This window comes from Tachyglossus aculeatus, chromosome 24 (genome assembly GCF_015852505.1).
Source record: "Tachyglossus aculeatus isolate mTacAcu1 chromosome 24, mTacAcu1.pri, whole genome shotgun sequence".
Taxonomy (NCBI): domain Eukaryota; kingdom Metazoa; phylum Chordata; class Mammalia; order Monotremata; family Tachyglossidae; genus Tachyglossus; species Tachyglossus aculeatus.
Genome location: NC_052089.1, coordinates 7721103 through 7733270, shown reverse-complemented (window position 1 = coordinate 7733270; position 12168 = coordinate 7721103). Strand labels below are relative to the sequence as shown.

General features: G+C 47.3%; 1 protein-coding gene across 1 annotated transcript in view; it reads right to left on the bottom strand.

Annotated features, from left to right (window-relative positions):
* CIP2A (cellular inhibitor of PP2A) overlaps positions 1-8588 on the bottom strand; it is a 38505-nt gene extending 29917 nt beyond the window's left edge. The window contains exons 1-5 of the mRNA XM_038766125.1: positions 8487-8588; positions 5389-5536; positions 3345-3457; positions 1364-1458; positions 88-184 (exon numbers count right to left, since the gene is read on the bottom strand). Of these exons, the coding sequence (XP_038622053.1) occupies positions 88-184; positions 1364-1458; positions 3345-3457; positions 5389-5536; positions 8487-8588 (555 nt within the window). The remainder of the gene's footprint in view (positions 1-87; positions 185-1363; positions 1459-3344; positions 3458-5388; positions 5537-8486) is intronic.
* Positions 8589-12168: the final 3580 nt, after the last annotated feature.

The following is a 12168-nucleotide window of genomic DNA, read 5'->3' as shown; positions in this document are numbered from 1 at the left end:
CGCGGAGGACGTTGTCACCGGGCTCTCCCCGCCCTACTGACCCCCCCAACACGAGACCTGGGATGGAGAAGCACTCCGAACCCTCACCAGAGATTTGACGTGGGCTTGAACGGAGAGGTTGTGGCGACAGAGATTTGCCAGGAGTCCCAGGCAAGGCACCGTCAGCTCGTCTTCTGGCGCTTGGCTGTTCGGAAGAGAAGAGGGCGGCATTCGGTTGAAATCCAAACTGCTCAGACCTACGCCTGCTAATCGCCAGATTGAAGTTTCATCCCCCCGCAGCTGCAGCGGCTGGAACACTTTCGTTCCCCGAGAAACAAAAACTTTCATTAACATAAGGACATCGGCTAGAGGCTGGCTGGCTCCCTATGTTTGGGAATGAGATGGACCCGTTATTATACAAATACAATGTCTCCGAGAGATGAGGACATGTGCACATATGCCAGGAGGCCTTCCCAGACTGAGCCCCTTCCTTCCTCTCCCCCTCGTCCCCCTCTCCATCCCCCCCATCTTACCTCCTTCCCTTCCCCACAGCACCTGTATATATGTTTGTACATAATTATTACTCTATTTATTTATTTTACTTGTACATATCTATTCTATTTATTTTGTTAGTATGTTTGGTTTTGTTCTCTGTCTCCCCCTTTTAGACTGTGAGCCCGCTGTTGGGTAGGGACCATCTCTAGATGTTGCCAACTTGTACTTCCCAAGCACTTAGTACAGTGCTCTGCACACAGTAAGCGCTCAATAAATACGATTGATTGATTGATTGATATGGATATCTCAGTGGAATTTAAATGTTCTGTTCCTGGTTCCCATAGTTGTTTTCTCAAAGAAATCCCTGGTGCTTCTCTCAGACACCACCGGCTACTGACAAATTGATGGGCCGGGAACATACCTGCCAACTCCAGTAGTCTCCAAACGCTTAGTACAGTGTTCTGCACCTCGTAAGCGCTCAATAAATGACAACAGTAACTCGGGTATTGGTGAAGACTTACCACGTGCCAGGCACTCTGCTAAAGCATTAGAGTGGAGAGAAGTAAATTGGGTTGGACATAGGCCTTTGTCCCACACAGGGCTCACGTTCTTCATCCTCACTGGACAGATGAGGGAACTAAAGTGAAATGACTTGCCTAAGATCACACAGCAGACAACTACAACCACCACTGATGACACAGAACGCTGTGCTACGTCGCTTCTTTACGATCAACATAAAAAAGCTGTACATTTCATCTTTCCTCACTCAAGTTAAAAAAGAAATATGGAGTCACATTCGCGGAAAGATTTTCTCCAGTTTCTAAAACGTGACTGGGCGGACTAAGCCACGCTGTACAATCGCAACAGGAAAATGCCCCCCATGACTTACACGTGACATATCAGGTACGTGATCAGTTCATCCATGTTGGCACCGGCATGGAAAACGCTAACATTGTAGGTTAATCTCTGCAGGAACTGGACACTCTGGAGATAAAAGGATTGTTGATATGCATCAAAATAGGTTCTCTTTTGTCCCAGGAATCTACTTTTTGGTGTACCGTAATCAATCAATCGTATTTATTGAGCGCTTACTGTGTGCAGAGCACTGTACTAAGTGCTTGGGAAGTACAAGTTGGCAACATATAGAGACAGTCCCTACCCAACAATGGGCTCACAGTCTAAAAGAGTGTGGTGTACCTAAAGCTGACAGTCCTCTAATAATGATAATAATAACTTTGGTATTTGTTAAGCGCTTACTATGTGCAAAGCACTGTTCTAAGCGCTGGGGGAATACAAGGTGATCAGGTTGTCCCACGTGGGGCTCACAGTCTTAATCCCCATTTTACAGATGAGAAGTGACTTGCCCAAAGTCACAGAGCTGACAATTGGCAGAGCCGGGATCTGAACCCATGACCTCCGACTCCAAAGCCCGGGATCTTTCCACTGAGCTGCGCTGCTTCTCATGACTCTAGACTGTAAGCTCCCTGTGAGCAGGGAATGTGTCTGCTTATCGTTGTACTGTACTCTCCCAAGTGCTTAGCAGAATGCTCTGCACGCGATAAGTGCTCAATAAATAGAAATGAACGAATACCTAGAGAGGTGACCAACTAACAGGCCATCTGCCCGTCGCGAAATATTCCATTTGGCTTTGGGCTCTTTCGTCGCGCTTCGGGAATTTTTCAGACACAACGCCGCTTCTTTTCCTCCTCCCGAGACGGATTCCCGACCCCGCTACAACTTGGGACCTTCGGATTCCCGCCCTCTTCCTTTCCTTCAAGCTAGCCAGGTTTCCCTTTGGGTTTTTTATTGTTAAGTGCTCACAATGTGCCAGGCACTGTACTGAGTGCCAGGGCGGATGCAAGGTAACTGCGTTGGATCCCTGCCCCACGCCTAGAACAGTGCTTGGCGTGGAGTAAGCGCTTAACAAATACCATTATTATTATTACTCAATCTTAAACCCATTCTCGCAGGTGGGGAAGCTGAGGCCCAGAGAAGTGAAGCGACTGGCCCAAGGTCCCACAGCAGTGCCGGAATTAGAATCCAGGTCCTTCGGACTTCCAGGCCCGGTGAGCCCGTTGTTGGGTAGGGACCGTCTCTATATGTTGCCAACTTGTACTTCCCAAGCGCTTAGGACAGTGCTCTGCACACTGTAAGCGCTCAGTAAATACGACTGAATGAATGAATGAATCCCACATCACATCAATCCCACATCACAATCCCACAATCCCACATCACATCAATGAATGAATGAATGAATGAATGAATGAATGAATGAACATCAGTAGATGGATGGAGACCGGGAGCCCTTGTTCACAGGAAGCAGCGTGGCTCAGTGGGAAGAGCCCGGGCTTTGGAGTCAGAGGTCGTGGGTTCAAATCCCGGCTCCGCAACTTGTCAGCTGCGTGACCTTGGGCAAGTCACTTCGCTTCTCTGGCCCCCAGTTCCCTCATCTGTAAAATGGGGATGAAGACTGGGAGCCCCATGTAGGGCAATCTGATTACCTTGTATCTACCCCAGCGCTTACAACCGTACTTGACATATAGTAAGCGCTTAACAAATACCAACATTATTATTATCATTATTATTATTATTATTAACCCCTAGTGGGACAAGGGCTGGGTCCAATTTGATGAGCCCATTGTTGGGTAGGGACTGTCTCTCTATGTTGCCAACTTGGACTTCCCAAGCGCTTAGTACAGTGCTCTGCAAACAGTAAGAGCTCAATAAATACGATTGATGATGACGATGACGATTAGCCCACGGGCTTAGAACAACGCCTGGCACACTAAGCGCTTAACAAAGGGCATAAAGCGACGAAAAGCTGGGTGAAGGGGGGCAATTTTTTCCAAAAACAACGTTTGTCTTCCTACCTGTAGCAATACGGAGTCACTGTGGGCCGTGCTACTGCGATAAACCACTCCGGCCAAAACGCTATTCAGATGGAAGGTGTTCTGGAGAGAGCTTCTGATCTCACTGTCCGTAGCTGTGATAAACAATGAGAAACACAACGGGCATCACATTCGAGTCTGTCCAAATGGGCCACTCAGGACGTCTTCGACTGCCGCTTCGATGGACCACAACCAATTACGCCCCACGGCATATACGTTGCCAACTTGTACTTCCCAAGCACTTCGTACAGTGCTCTGCACACAATAAACGCTCAATAAATACGGTTGATTGATTGATTTACCAAGCATATACTGTACCATCATCATCAATCGTATTTATTGAGCGCTTACTATGTGCAGAGCACTGGACTAAGCGCTTGGGAAGTACAAATTGGCAACCTACAGAGACAGTCCCTACCCAACAGTGGGCTCACAGTCTAAAAGGGGGAGACAGAGAACAAAACCAAACATACTAACAAAATAAAATAAATAGAATAGCTATGTACAAGTAAAATAAATAAATAGAGTAATAAATATGTACAAACATACATACATATAAGCTAGGGAGAGTAAAACACAGAATTGTAGACATTTCCGGCCCACGAGGAGCTAATAGTCTACAGGGGGCTACAGGCATTAATAGAAAGTCATTATTTAAAATTATTAGAGAAGCGGCGCGACTCAGTGGGAAGAGCCTGGGCTTGGGAGTTGGAGGTGGTGGGTTCTAGTCCCGGCTCCGCCACTTGCCAGCTGTGTGACTTTGGGCAAGTCACTTGACTTCTCTGTGCCTCGGTTCCCTCATCTGTAAAATGGGGATTAAGGCTGTGGGACAACCTGATTACCTTGTATCTCCCCCAGGGCTTAGAACAGCATTCATTCATTCAATCGTATTTATTGAGCGCTTACTGCGTGCACAGCACTGTACTAAGCGCTTGGGAAGTAAAAGTTGGCAACATATAGAGACAGTCCCTACCCAACAGTCGGCTCACAGTCTAGAAGGGGGAGACAGAGAACAAAACATATTAACAAAATAAAATAGAATAAATATGTACAAATAAAATAAATAGAGTAATAAATACGTACAAACATACATATATACATACAGGTGCTGTGGGGAGGGGAAGGAAGTAAGGCGGCGGGGTGGAGAGGGGGAGCGGAAGGAGGGCACATAGCAAGCGCTTAACAAATAATAATAATAATTGGCATTTGTTAAGCGCTTACTATGTGCAAAGCACTGTTCTAAGCGCTGGGGAGGATACAGGGTGATCAGGTTGTCCCACGTGGGGCTCACAGTCTTAATCCCCGCCTTTTTACAGATGAATACCACCATTATTATTATTATTAGCAGCTTCTTGAGGTCAGGGATTGTGTCCACTATTTCTATTGCACTCTCCCAAGCGCTTAGTACAGTGCTCTGCACATAGTAAGCGCTCAATGAAGACCACTGACTGATTGTTATTTTATCACAGTCTTTTTATTTTATTTTATCACAGCCTTTTAGACTGTGAGCCCACTGTTGGGTAGGGACTGTCTCTATATGTTGCCAACTTGCACTTCCCAAGCGCTTAGTCCAGTGCTCTGCACATAGTAAGCGCTCAATAAATACGATTGATGATGAGTAAGCACTCAATCAAGACCACTGACTGATTGTTATTTTATCACGGTCTTTTCTTTTCTTTTATCACAGCCTTTTAGACTGTGAGCCCACTGTTGGGTAGGGACTGTCTCTATATGTTGCCAACTTGCACTTCCCAAGCGCTTAGTCCAGTGCTCTGCACACAGTAAGCGCTCAATCAATACGATTGATTGATGGTTATCAATGGGCTTCAGTCCTTGACAAGACTGTTTTGGGTTCTGGCTGGTTTCTGCAGCCAGTTTCCCTGCGGATTTCCCCAATCCCCGTGGAGGAGGCCGACGACATTCCGGGAGCTCAACCTCAGCTGGCTTGGGAGTTGGAGGGAAGGGAGTGGGAAGAGCACAGGGGACGCGGGTTCTAATCCCGGCCTGGCCACCCGTCTGCTCTTACCGAGCTGAGAGAGTAAACTGAGGACGCTGAGAGCGAGGGAAGGGCTTAGATTTGGGTCGTCCAGGAGCTCCACGAGACACGTCAGGCATTCGCTGGGCAGTTGCTGGTTGGAAGCGAACAGCCGGGTGAGTTTCTGCCCGGAAAGAACCTGAAAAACAGTTGTTCACCGAACATTAGTCAAACCTGCCTTATTTTGGCCAAATGACATCTGTTGAGCGGTCACTATCAATCAATCAATCATATTTATTGAGCCACGTCATCTGCCAGGGGCAGATTCTAGCTAACTGGGTCGGACACAGTCCCCGTCCCACACGCCCCGTCTTAATCCTCATTTTCCAGATGAGGGAACTGAGGCCCAGAGAATCAATCAATCAATCAATCGTATTTATTGAGCGCTTACAGTGTGCAGAGCACCGTACTAAGCGCTTGGGAAGTCCAAGTTGGCAACACATAGAGACGGTCCCCACCCAACGGCGGGCTCACAGTCTAAAAGGGGGAGACGGAGAACAAAACCAAGCATAATAAGAAAATAAAATAAATAGCTGATAAATCATCATCAATCGTCTTTATTGAGTGCTTACTATGTGCAGAGCACCGTACTAAGCGCTTGGGAAGTCCAAGTTGGCGACAGATAGAGACGGTCCCCACCCAACGGCGGGCTCACAGTCTAAAAGGGGGAGACAGAGAACAAAACCACACATACTAACAAAATAAAATAAATAGAACAGATATGTCCAAGTGAAATAGAGTAATAAATATGTACAAACATATATAGATATATTCAGGCGCTGTGGGGAAGGGAAGGAGGAAATCAATCAATTGTATTTATTGAGCGCTTACTGTGTGCAGAGCACTGTACTAAGCGCTTGGGAAGTACACCCCCAGCGTTTAGAACAGTGCTTCGCACATAGTAAGCGCTTAGCAAATGCCATCATTATTATGATTAACTTATTGGTTTGGTTTTGTTGCCTGTCTCCCCCTTCTAGACTGTGAGCCCGTTGTTGGGCAGGGACCATCTCTATATGTTGCCGACTTGTACTTTCATTCATTCATTCATTCAATCGTATTTAGTGAGCGCTTACTGTGTGCAGAGCACTGTACTAAGCGCTTGGGAAGTACAAGTTGGCAACATATAGGGACGGTCCCTACCCAACAACGGGCTCACAGTCTAGAGGGGAGGGACAGGCAACCAAACAAAACATACTAACAAAATAAAACAGAGTAAATATGTACAAGTAAAATAGAGTAATAAATATGTACAAACATATATGCATATATATGTAACAATGATAATAATGTTGGTATGTGTTCAGCGCTTACTATGTGCAAAGCACTGTTCTAAGCGCCGGGGTAGATGCAAGGTGATCAGGTTGTCCCACGTGGGGCTCACAGTCTTCATCCCCATTTTACAGATGAGGGAACTGAGGCACAGAGAAGTGAAGTGACTTGCCCAAAGTCACACAGCTGACAAGTGGCGGAGCCTGGATTTGAACCCCTGACCTCTGACTCCAAAGCCCAGGCTCTTTCCACTGAGCCACGCTGCTTATATACATGTATGTGTACATATATAGGTACATATGTACATGTACCTATACATGCACAGATGTATATGTACATATATGTACATATACAAACATAATAATAATAATAATGGCATTTATTAAGCGCTTACTATGTGCAAAGCACTGTTCTAAGCACTGGGGAGGTTACAAGGTGATCAGGTTGTCATCATCATCATCATCATCAATCGTATTTATTGAGCGCTTACTGTGTGCAGAGCACTGTACTAAGCACTTGGGAAGTACAAATTGGCAACATATAGAGACAGTCCCTACCCAACAGTGGGCTCACAGTCTAAAAGGGGGAGACAGAGAACAAAACCAAACATACTAACAAAATAAAATAAATAGGATAGATATGTACAAGTAAAATAAATAAATAAATAAATAGAGTAATAAATATGTACAAACATATATACATATATACAGGTCCCATGGGGGGCTCACAGTTTTCATCCCCATTTTACAGATGAGGGAACTGAGGCACAGAGAAGTTAAGTGGCTTGCCCAACGTCACACAGCCGACGATGTGCAGAGCCGGGATTTGAACCCATGACCTCTGACTCCAAAGCCCGGGCTCTTTCCACTGAGCCACGCTGCCTATATACATAAATATGTATATATATGTACATATACAAACATATATACATATATATGTATATATAGCTTTTGTACTTCCCAAGCTCTTAATACAGTGCTCTGCACTGGGAAGTACATAAGCGCTATCATCATCATCATCATCAATCGTATTTACTGAGCGCTTACTATGTGCAGAGCACTGTACTAAGCGCTTGGGAAGTACAAATTGGCAACACATGGAGACAGTCCCTACCCAACAGTGGGCTCACAGTCTAAAAGGGGGAGACAGAGAACAAAACCAAACATACTAACAAAATAAAATAAATAGAATAGATATGTACAAATAAATTAAATAAATAAATAAATAAATAGAGTAAAAAAAATATGTACAAACATATATACATATATACAGGTGCTGCATATATGTATACATATACACACATATGTACATATATATGCATACATATGTGCATATATTGGTACATATATATATATACACACACACATATACAAACATATATACATATGTACATATAGCGCTTGTACTTCCCAAGCGCTTGTTGTCTGTCTCCCCCTTCATATATACATATATATGTATTGAGCAGTAAGCGCTCAATAAATACGATTAAATAAATACGATTGAATGAATGAATGAATGAATGAATGGTTGATCGCAGGGACGGCATCTCCCCCGGCTTGTCCAGGAGGGGGCGCCCGCGGCTGCGCAGAACGGCTGTCCAGGGGAGGGAGCCCGCGCCTGCGCAGAACGGTTGTCCAGGAGAGGGCGCCCGCGGCTGCGCAGAACGGTTATCAAGAGGAGGGCGCCCGCGCATGCGCAGAACGGTTATCAAGGGGAGGACGCCCGCGCCTGCGCAGAACGGTTGTCCAGGAGAGGGCGCCCGCGCCTGCACAGAACGGCGACATGCCGCCCCCCCCCCCCCACGCGCCCCCGACCCTCACCTCCAGGTGGCGCTGCAGCTGTGCCGCGTTGGCCTCGGTCTTGGCGGCCTTGTAGTGTCCGCCGGCCAGGAGCAGGGACTTCATCCAGCCCGCGGCGTCCATGGTCGGCCGGACCTCCTCCGCGGCCCGCGCCCTTTTTTTTTTTCGATTCTCCTTGGCCCCGCCCCTCCCCCCGACTTCCGGTTCCGGTCCGGAGCCGGCCGGGCCGCGAGGCCGGGCGGGGGGGCGGGGCCTCTCGCGCTCCGCCCGCGCGGCGGCCAAATCTCGCGAGACTTCGGTCGGCCGCCGAGCGCGAGAACGGCGCTGTCAATCATCCTGTCAGGCCCCACAAAGGCCCAACTAGAGGCCTTCATATTAATAATAATAATAACAATAACAATAATAAAATAATAATAATAATAATAATAATGGAATTTACGAGCTCACTATGTGAGAAGCAAAGTGGCTCAGTGGGAAGAGCACGGGCTTTGGAGTTAGAGGTCATGGGTTCATTCATTCATTCAATCGTATTTCATTCATTCATTCATTCAATCGTATTTATTAATAATAATAATAATGATGATGGCATTTATTAAGCACTTACTATATACAAAGCACTGTTCTAAGCGCTGGGGAGGTTGCAAGGTGATGAGGTTGTCCCACAGGGGCCTCACAGTCTTCATCCCCATTTTACAGATGGGATAACTGAGGCACAGAGAAGTGAAGTAATAATGATGGCATGTGTTAAGCGCTTACTATGTGCAAAGCACTGTTCTAAGCGCTGAGCACTGTTCTAAGCGCTGGGCACTTTGCCCAAAGTCACACAGCTGACAGTTGGCGGAGCTGGGATTCGAACCCATGACCTCTGACTCCAAAGCTCCTGCTCTTTCCACTAAGCCAAGTGCTTACTGTGTGCAGAGCACTGTACTAAGCGCTTGGGAAGTCCAAATTGGCAACATACAGAGACGGTCCCGACCCAACAGCGGGCTCAGTCTAGAAGGGGGAGACAGGTAACAAAACAAAACATTAACAAAATAAAATAGAATGACTATGTATTCATTCACTCATTCAATCGTATTTATTGAGCGCTTACTATGTGCAGAGCACTGTACTAAGCGCTTGGGAAGTACAAGTTGGCAACATACAGAGACGGTCCCGACCCAACAGCGGGCTCACAGTCTAGAAGGGGGAGACGGGCAACAAAACAAAGCATATTAACAAAATAAAATATATAGAATGAATATGTATTCATTCATACATTCAATCGTATTTATTGAGCGCTTACTATGTGCAGAGCACTGTACTAAGCGCTTGGGAAGTACAAGTTGGCAACATACAGAGACGGTCCCTATCCAACAGTGGGCTCACAGTCTAAAAGGGGGAGACAGAGAACAAGGGGGGGGGGGGGGTGTTACAGCCCACTTCACTTCTCTGTGCCTCAGTTACCTCATCTGGAAAATGGGGATTAAGACGTGGGACAACCTAATTACCTTACATCTACCCCGGCACTTAGTACAGTGCCTTGCACACTGTAAGCACTCAATAAATACGATTGAATGAGTGAATGAATGAATGAATGAATACTCAGCACATAATAGGTGCTTAACAAATACCATCATACCTAGGAATCAGGCATCACCTCGCCCCCTCATTCATTCATTCAATCGTATTTATTGAGCGCTTACTGTGTGCAGAGCACTGGACTAGAGAAGCAGCGTGGCTCTGTGGGAAGAGCCCGGGCTTTGGAGTCAGGGGTCATGGGTTCGAATCCCGGCTCTGCCAATTGTCAGCTGTGTGACTTTGGGCAGGTCACTTCAGTTCTCTGGGCCTCAGTTCCCTCATCTGGAAAATGGGGATGAAGGCTGGGAGCCCCCCCCCATGGGACAACCTGATCACCTTGTAACCTCCCCAGCGCTTAGAACATAGTAAGCGCTTAATAAATGCCATCATTATTATTATTAAGCGCTTGGGAAGTACAAGTTGGCAACATATAGAGAGGGCCTCTCCCTGGGGGGTCTCTTCTCGAGGGTCTCTCCCCGAGGGCCTTCCCAGACTGAGCCCTTTCCTTCCTCTCCCCCTCATCCCCCTCTCCATCCCCCCATCTTACCTCCTTCCCTTCCCCACAGCACCTGTATATGTGTATATATGTTTGTACATATTTATTACCCTATTTATTGATTTATTTTACTTGTACATATCTATTCTATTTATTTTATTTTGTTAGTAGGTTTGGTTTTGTTCTCTGCCTCCCCCTTTTAGACTGTGAGCCCACTGTTGGGTAGGGACTGTCTCTAGATGTTGCCATGTACTTCCCAAGCGCTTAGTCCAGTGCCCTGCACAGAGTAAGCGCTCATTAAATACGATTGAGGGATTGATTGACTGAGGGTCTCTCCCCAGGGGTCTCTCCACGAGGGGCTTTCCCCGGGGGGTCTCTCCCCAGGGTCTCTCCCCGGGGGGTCTCTCCACAAGGGGTTTTCCCTGGGGGGTCTCTCTCCGAGGATCTCTCCCCGAGGGTCTCTCCCCGACGGTCTTCCCCCGGGGGTCTCTCCACGAGGGTCTCTCCCCGGGGCCTCTCCGCAAGGGTCTGTCCCCAGGGGTCTCTCCACAAGGGGCTTTCCCCGGGGGGATCTCTCTCCGAGGGTCTCTCCCCTACGGTCTCTCTCCGGGGGTCTCTCTCCAGACATATTCCTTCCCCACAATGAGCTCACAGTCTAGGGGGAGAGACAAACATTAATATAAATAAATTAGGGGTATGGACATAAGTGCTTTGGGGCTGAGGGGGTAGTGAATAAAGGGTACAAATTCAAGTGCAAGGGTAATGTGGAAGCGAGTGGGAAAAGAGGAAATGAGGGGCTACTCGGGGAAGGCTTCTTGGAGGAGACGTGCCTTCAACAGGCCTTTGAAGGTGGAGAGAGAGATTGTTTGTCGGATCTGAAATGGGAGGGCGTTCCAGGCCAGAGATAGGACGTGGGCAAGAAGTTGGCATAGAGATGGACGCAATCGAGGCACGGTGAGTAGTTTGGCATTAGAGGAGAAAAGTGTGCGGGTTGGGTTGTAGTACGAGAACAGCGAGACGAGATAGGAGGAGGCCAGGTGATCGAGAGCTTGAAAGCTGACGGTGAGGAGTTTTTGTTTGATGTGGAGGTGTGTGGGGAACCACTACAGGGTCTTGAGGAGTGGGGAAACATGCACTGAACGTTTTTGTAGAAAAATGAGCCGGGCAGCAGAGGGAAGTATAGACCGGAGTGGGGTGAGCTAGGAAGCAGGGAGATCAGCAAAGAGGCTGATACAGTAAGGATAGGGGTAGGATAAGTGCTCGGATAAACATGGTAGCAATTTGGACACAGAGGGAAAGGCGGGTTTTAGCGACTTCGTGAAGGATGAACTGACAGGATTTAGTGGACTGAATATATGTGTCGAATGAGAGAGTGGAGTCGAGGATAAAGTCAAGGTTATGAGGTCGTGAGACAGGAAGGATGGTGGTGCCATCTGCAGCGATGGGAAAATCAGGTGGGAAGATAAGGGGCTCCGTTTTGGACAGTTGGAGGTGTCGGTGGGACATTCAAAGAGAGATGTCTCAAGACAGGCAGGAGAAGACGTGAGACTGCAGAGAGGGAGAGGGATCGGGGCAGGAGATGGAGATTTGGGAATCATCCGCATAGTTGAAGCCATGGGAACGAATGTGTTCTCGAAGGGATTCTTG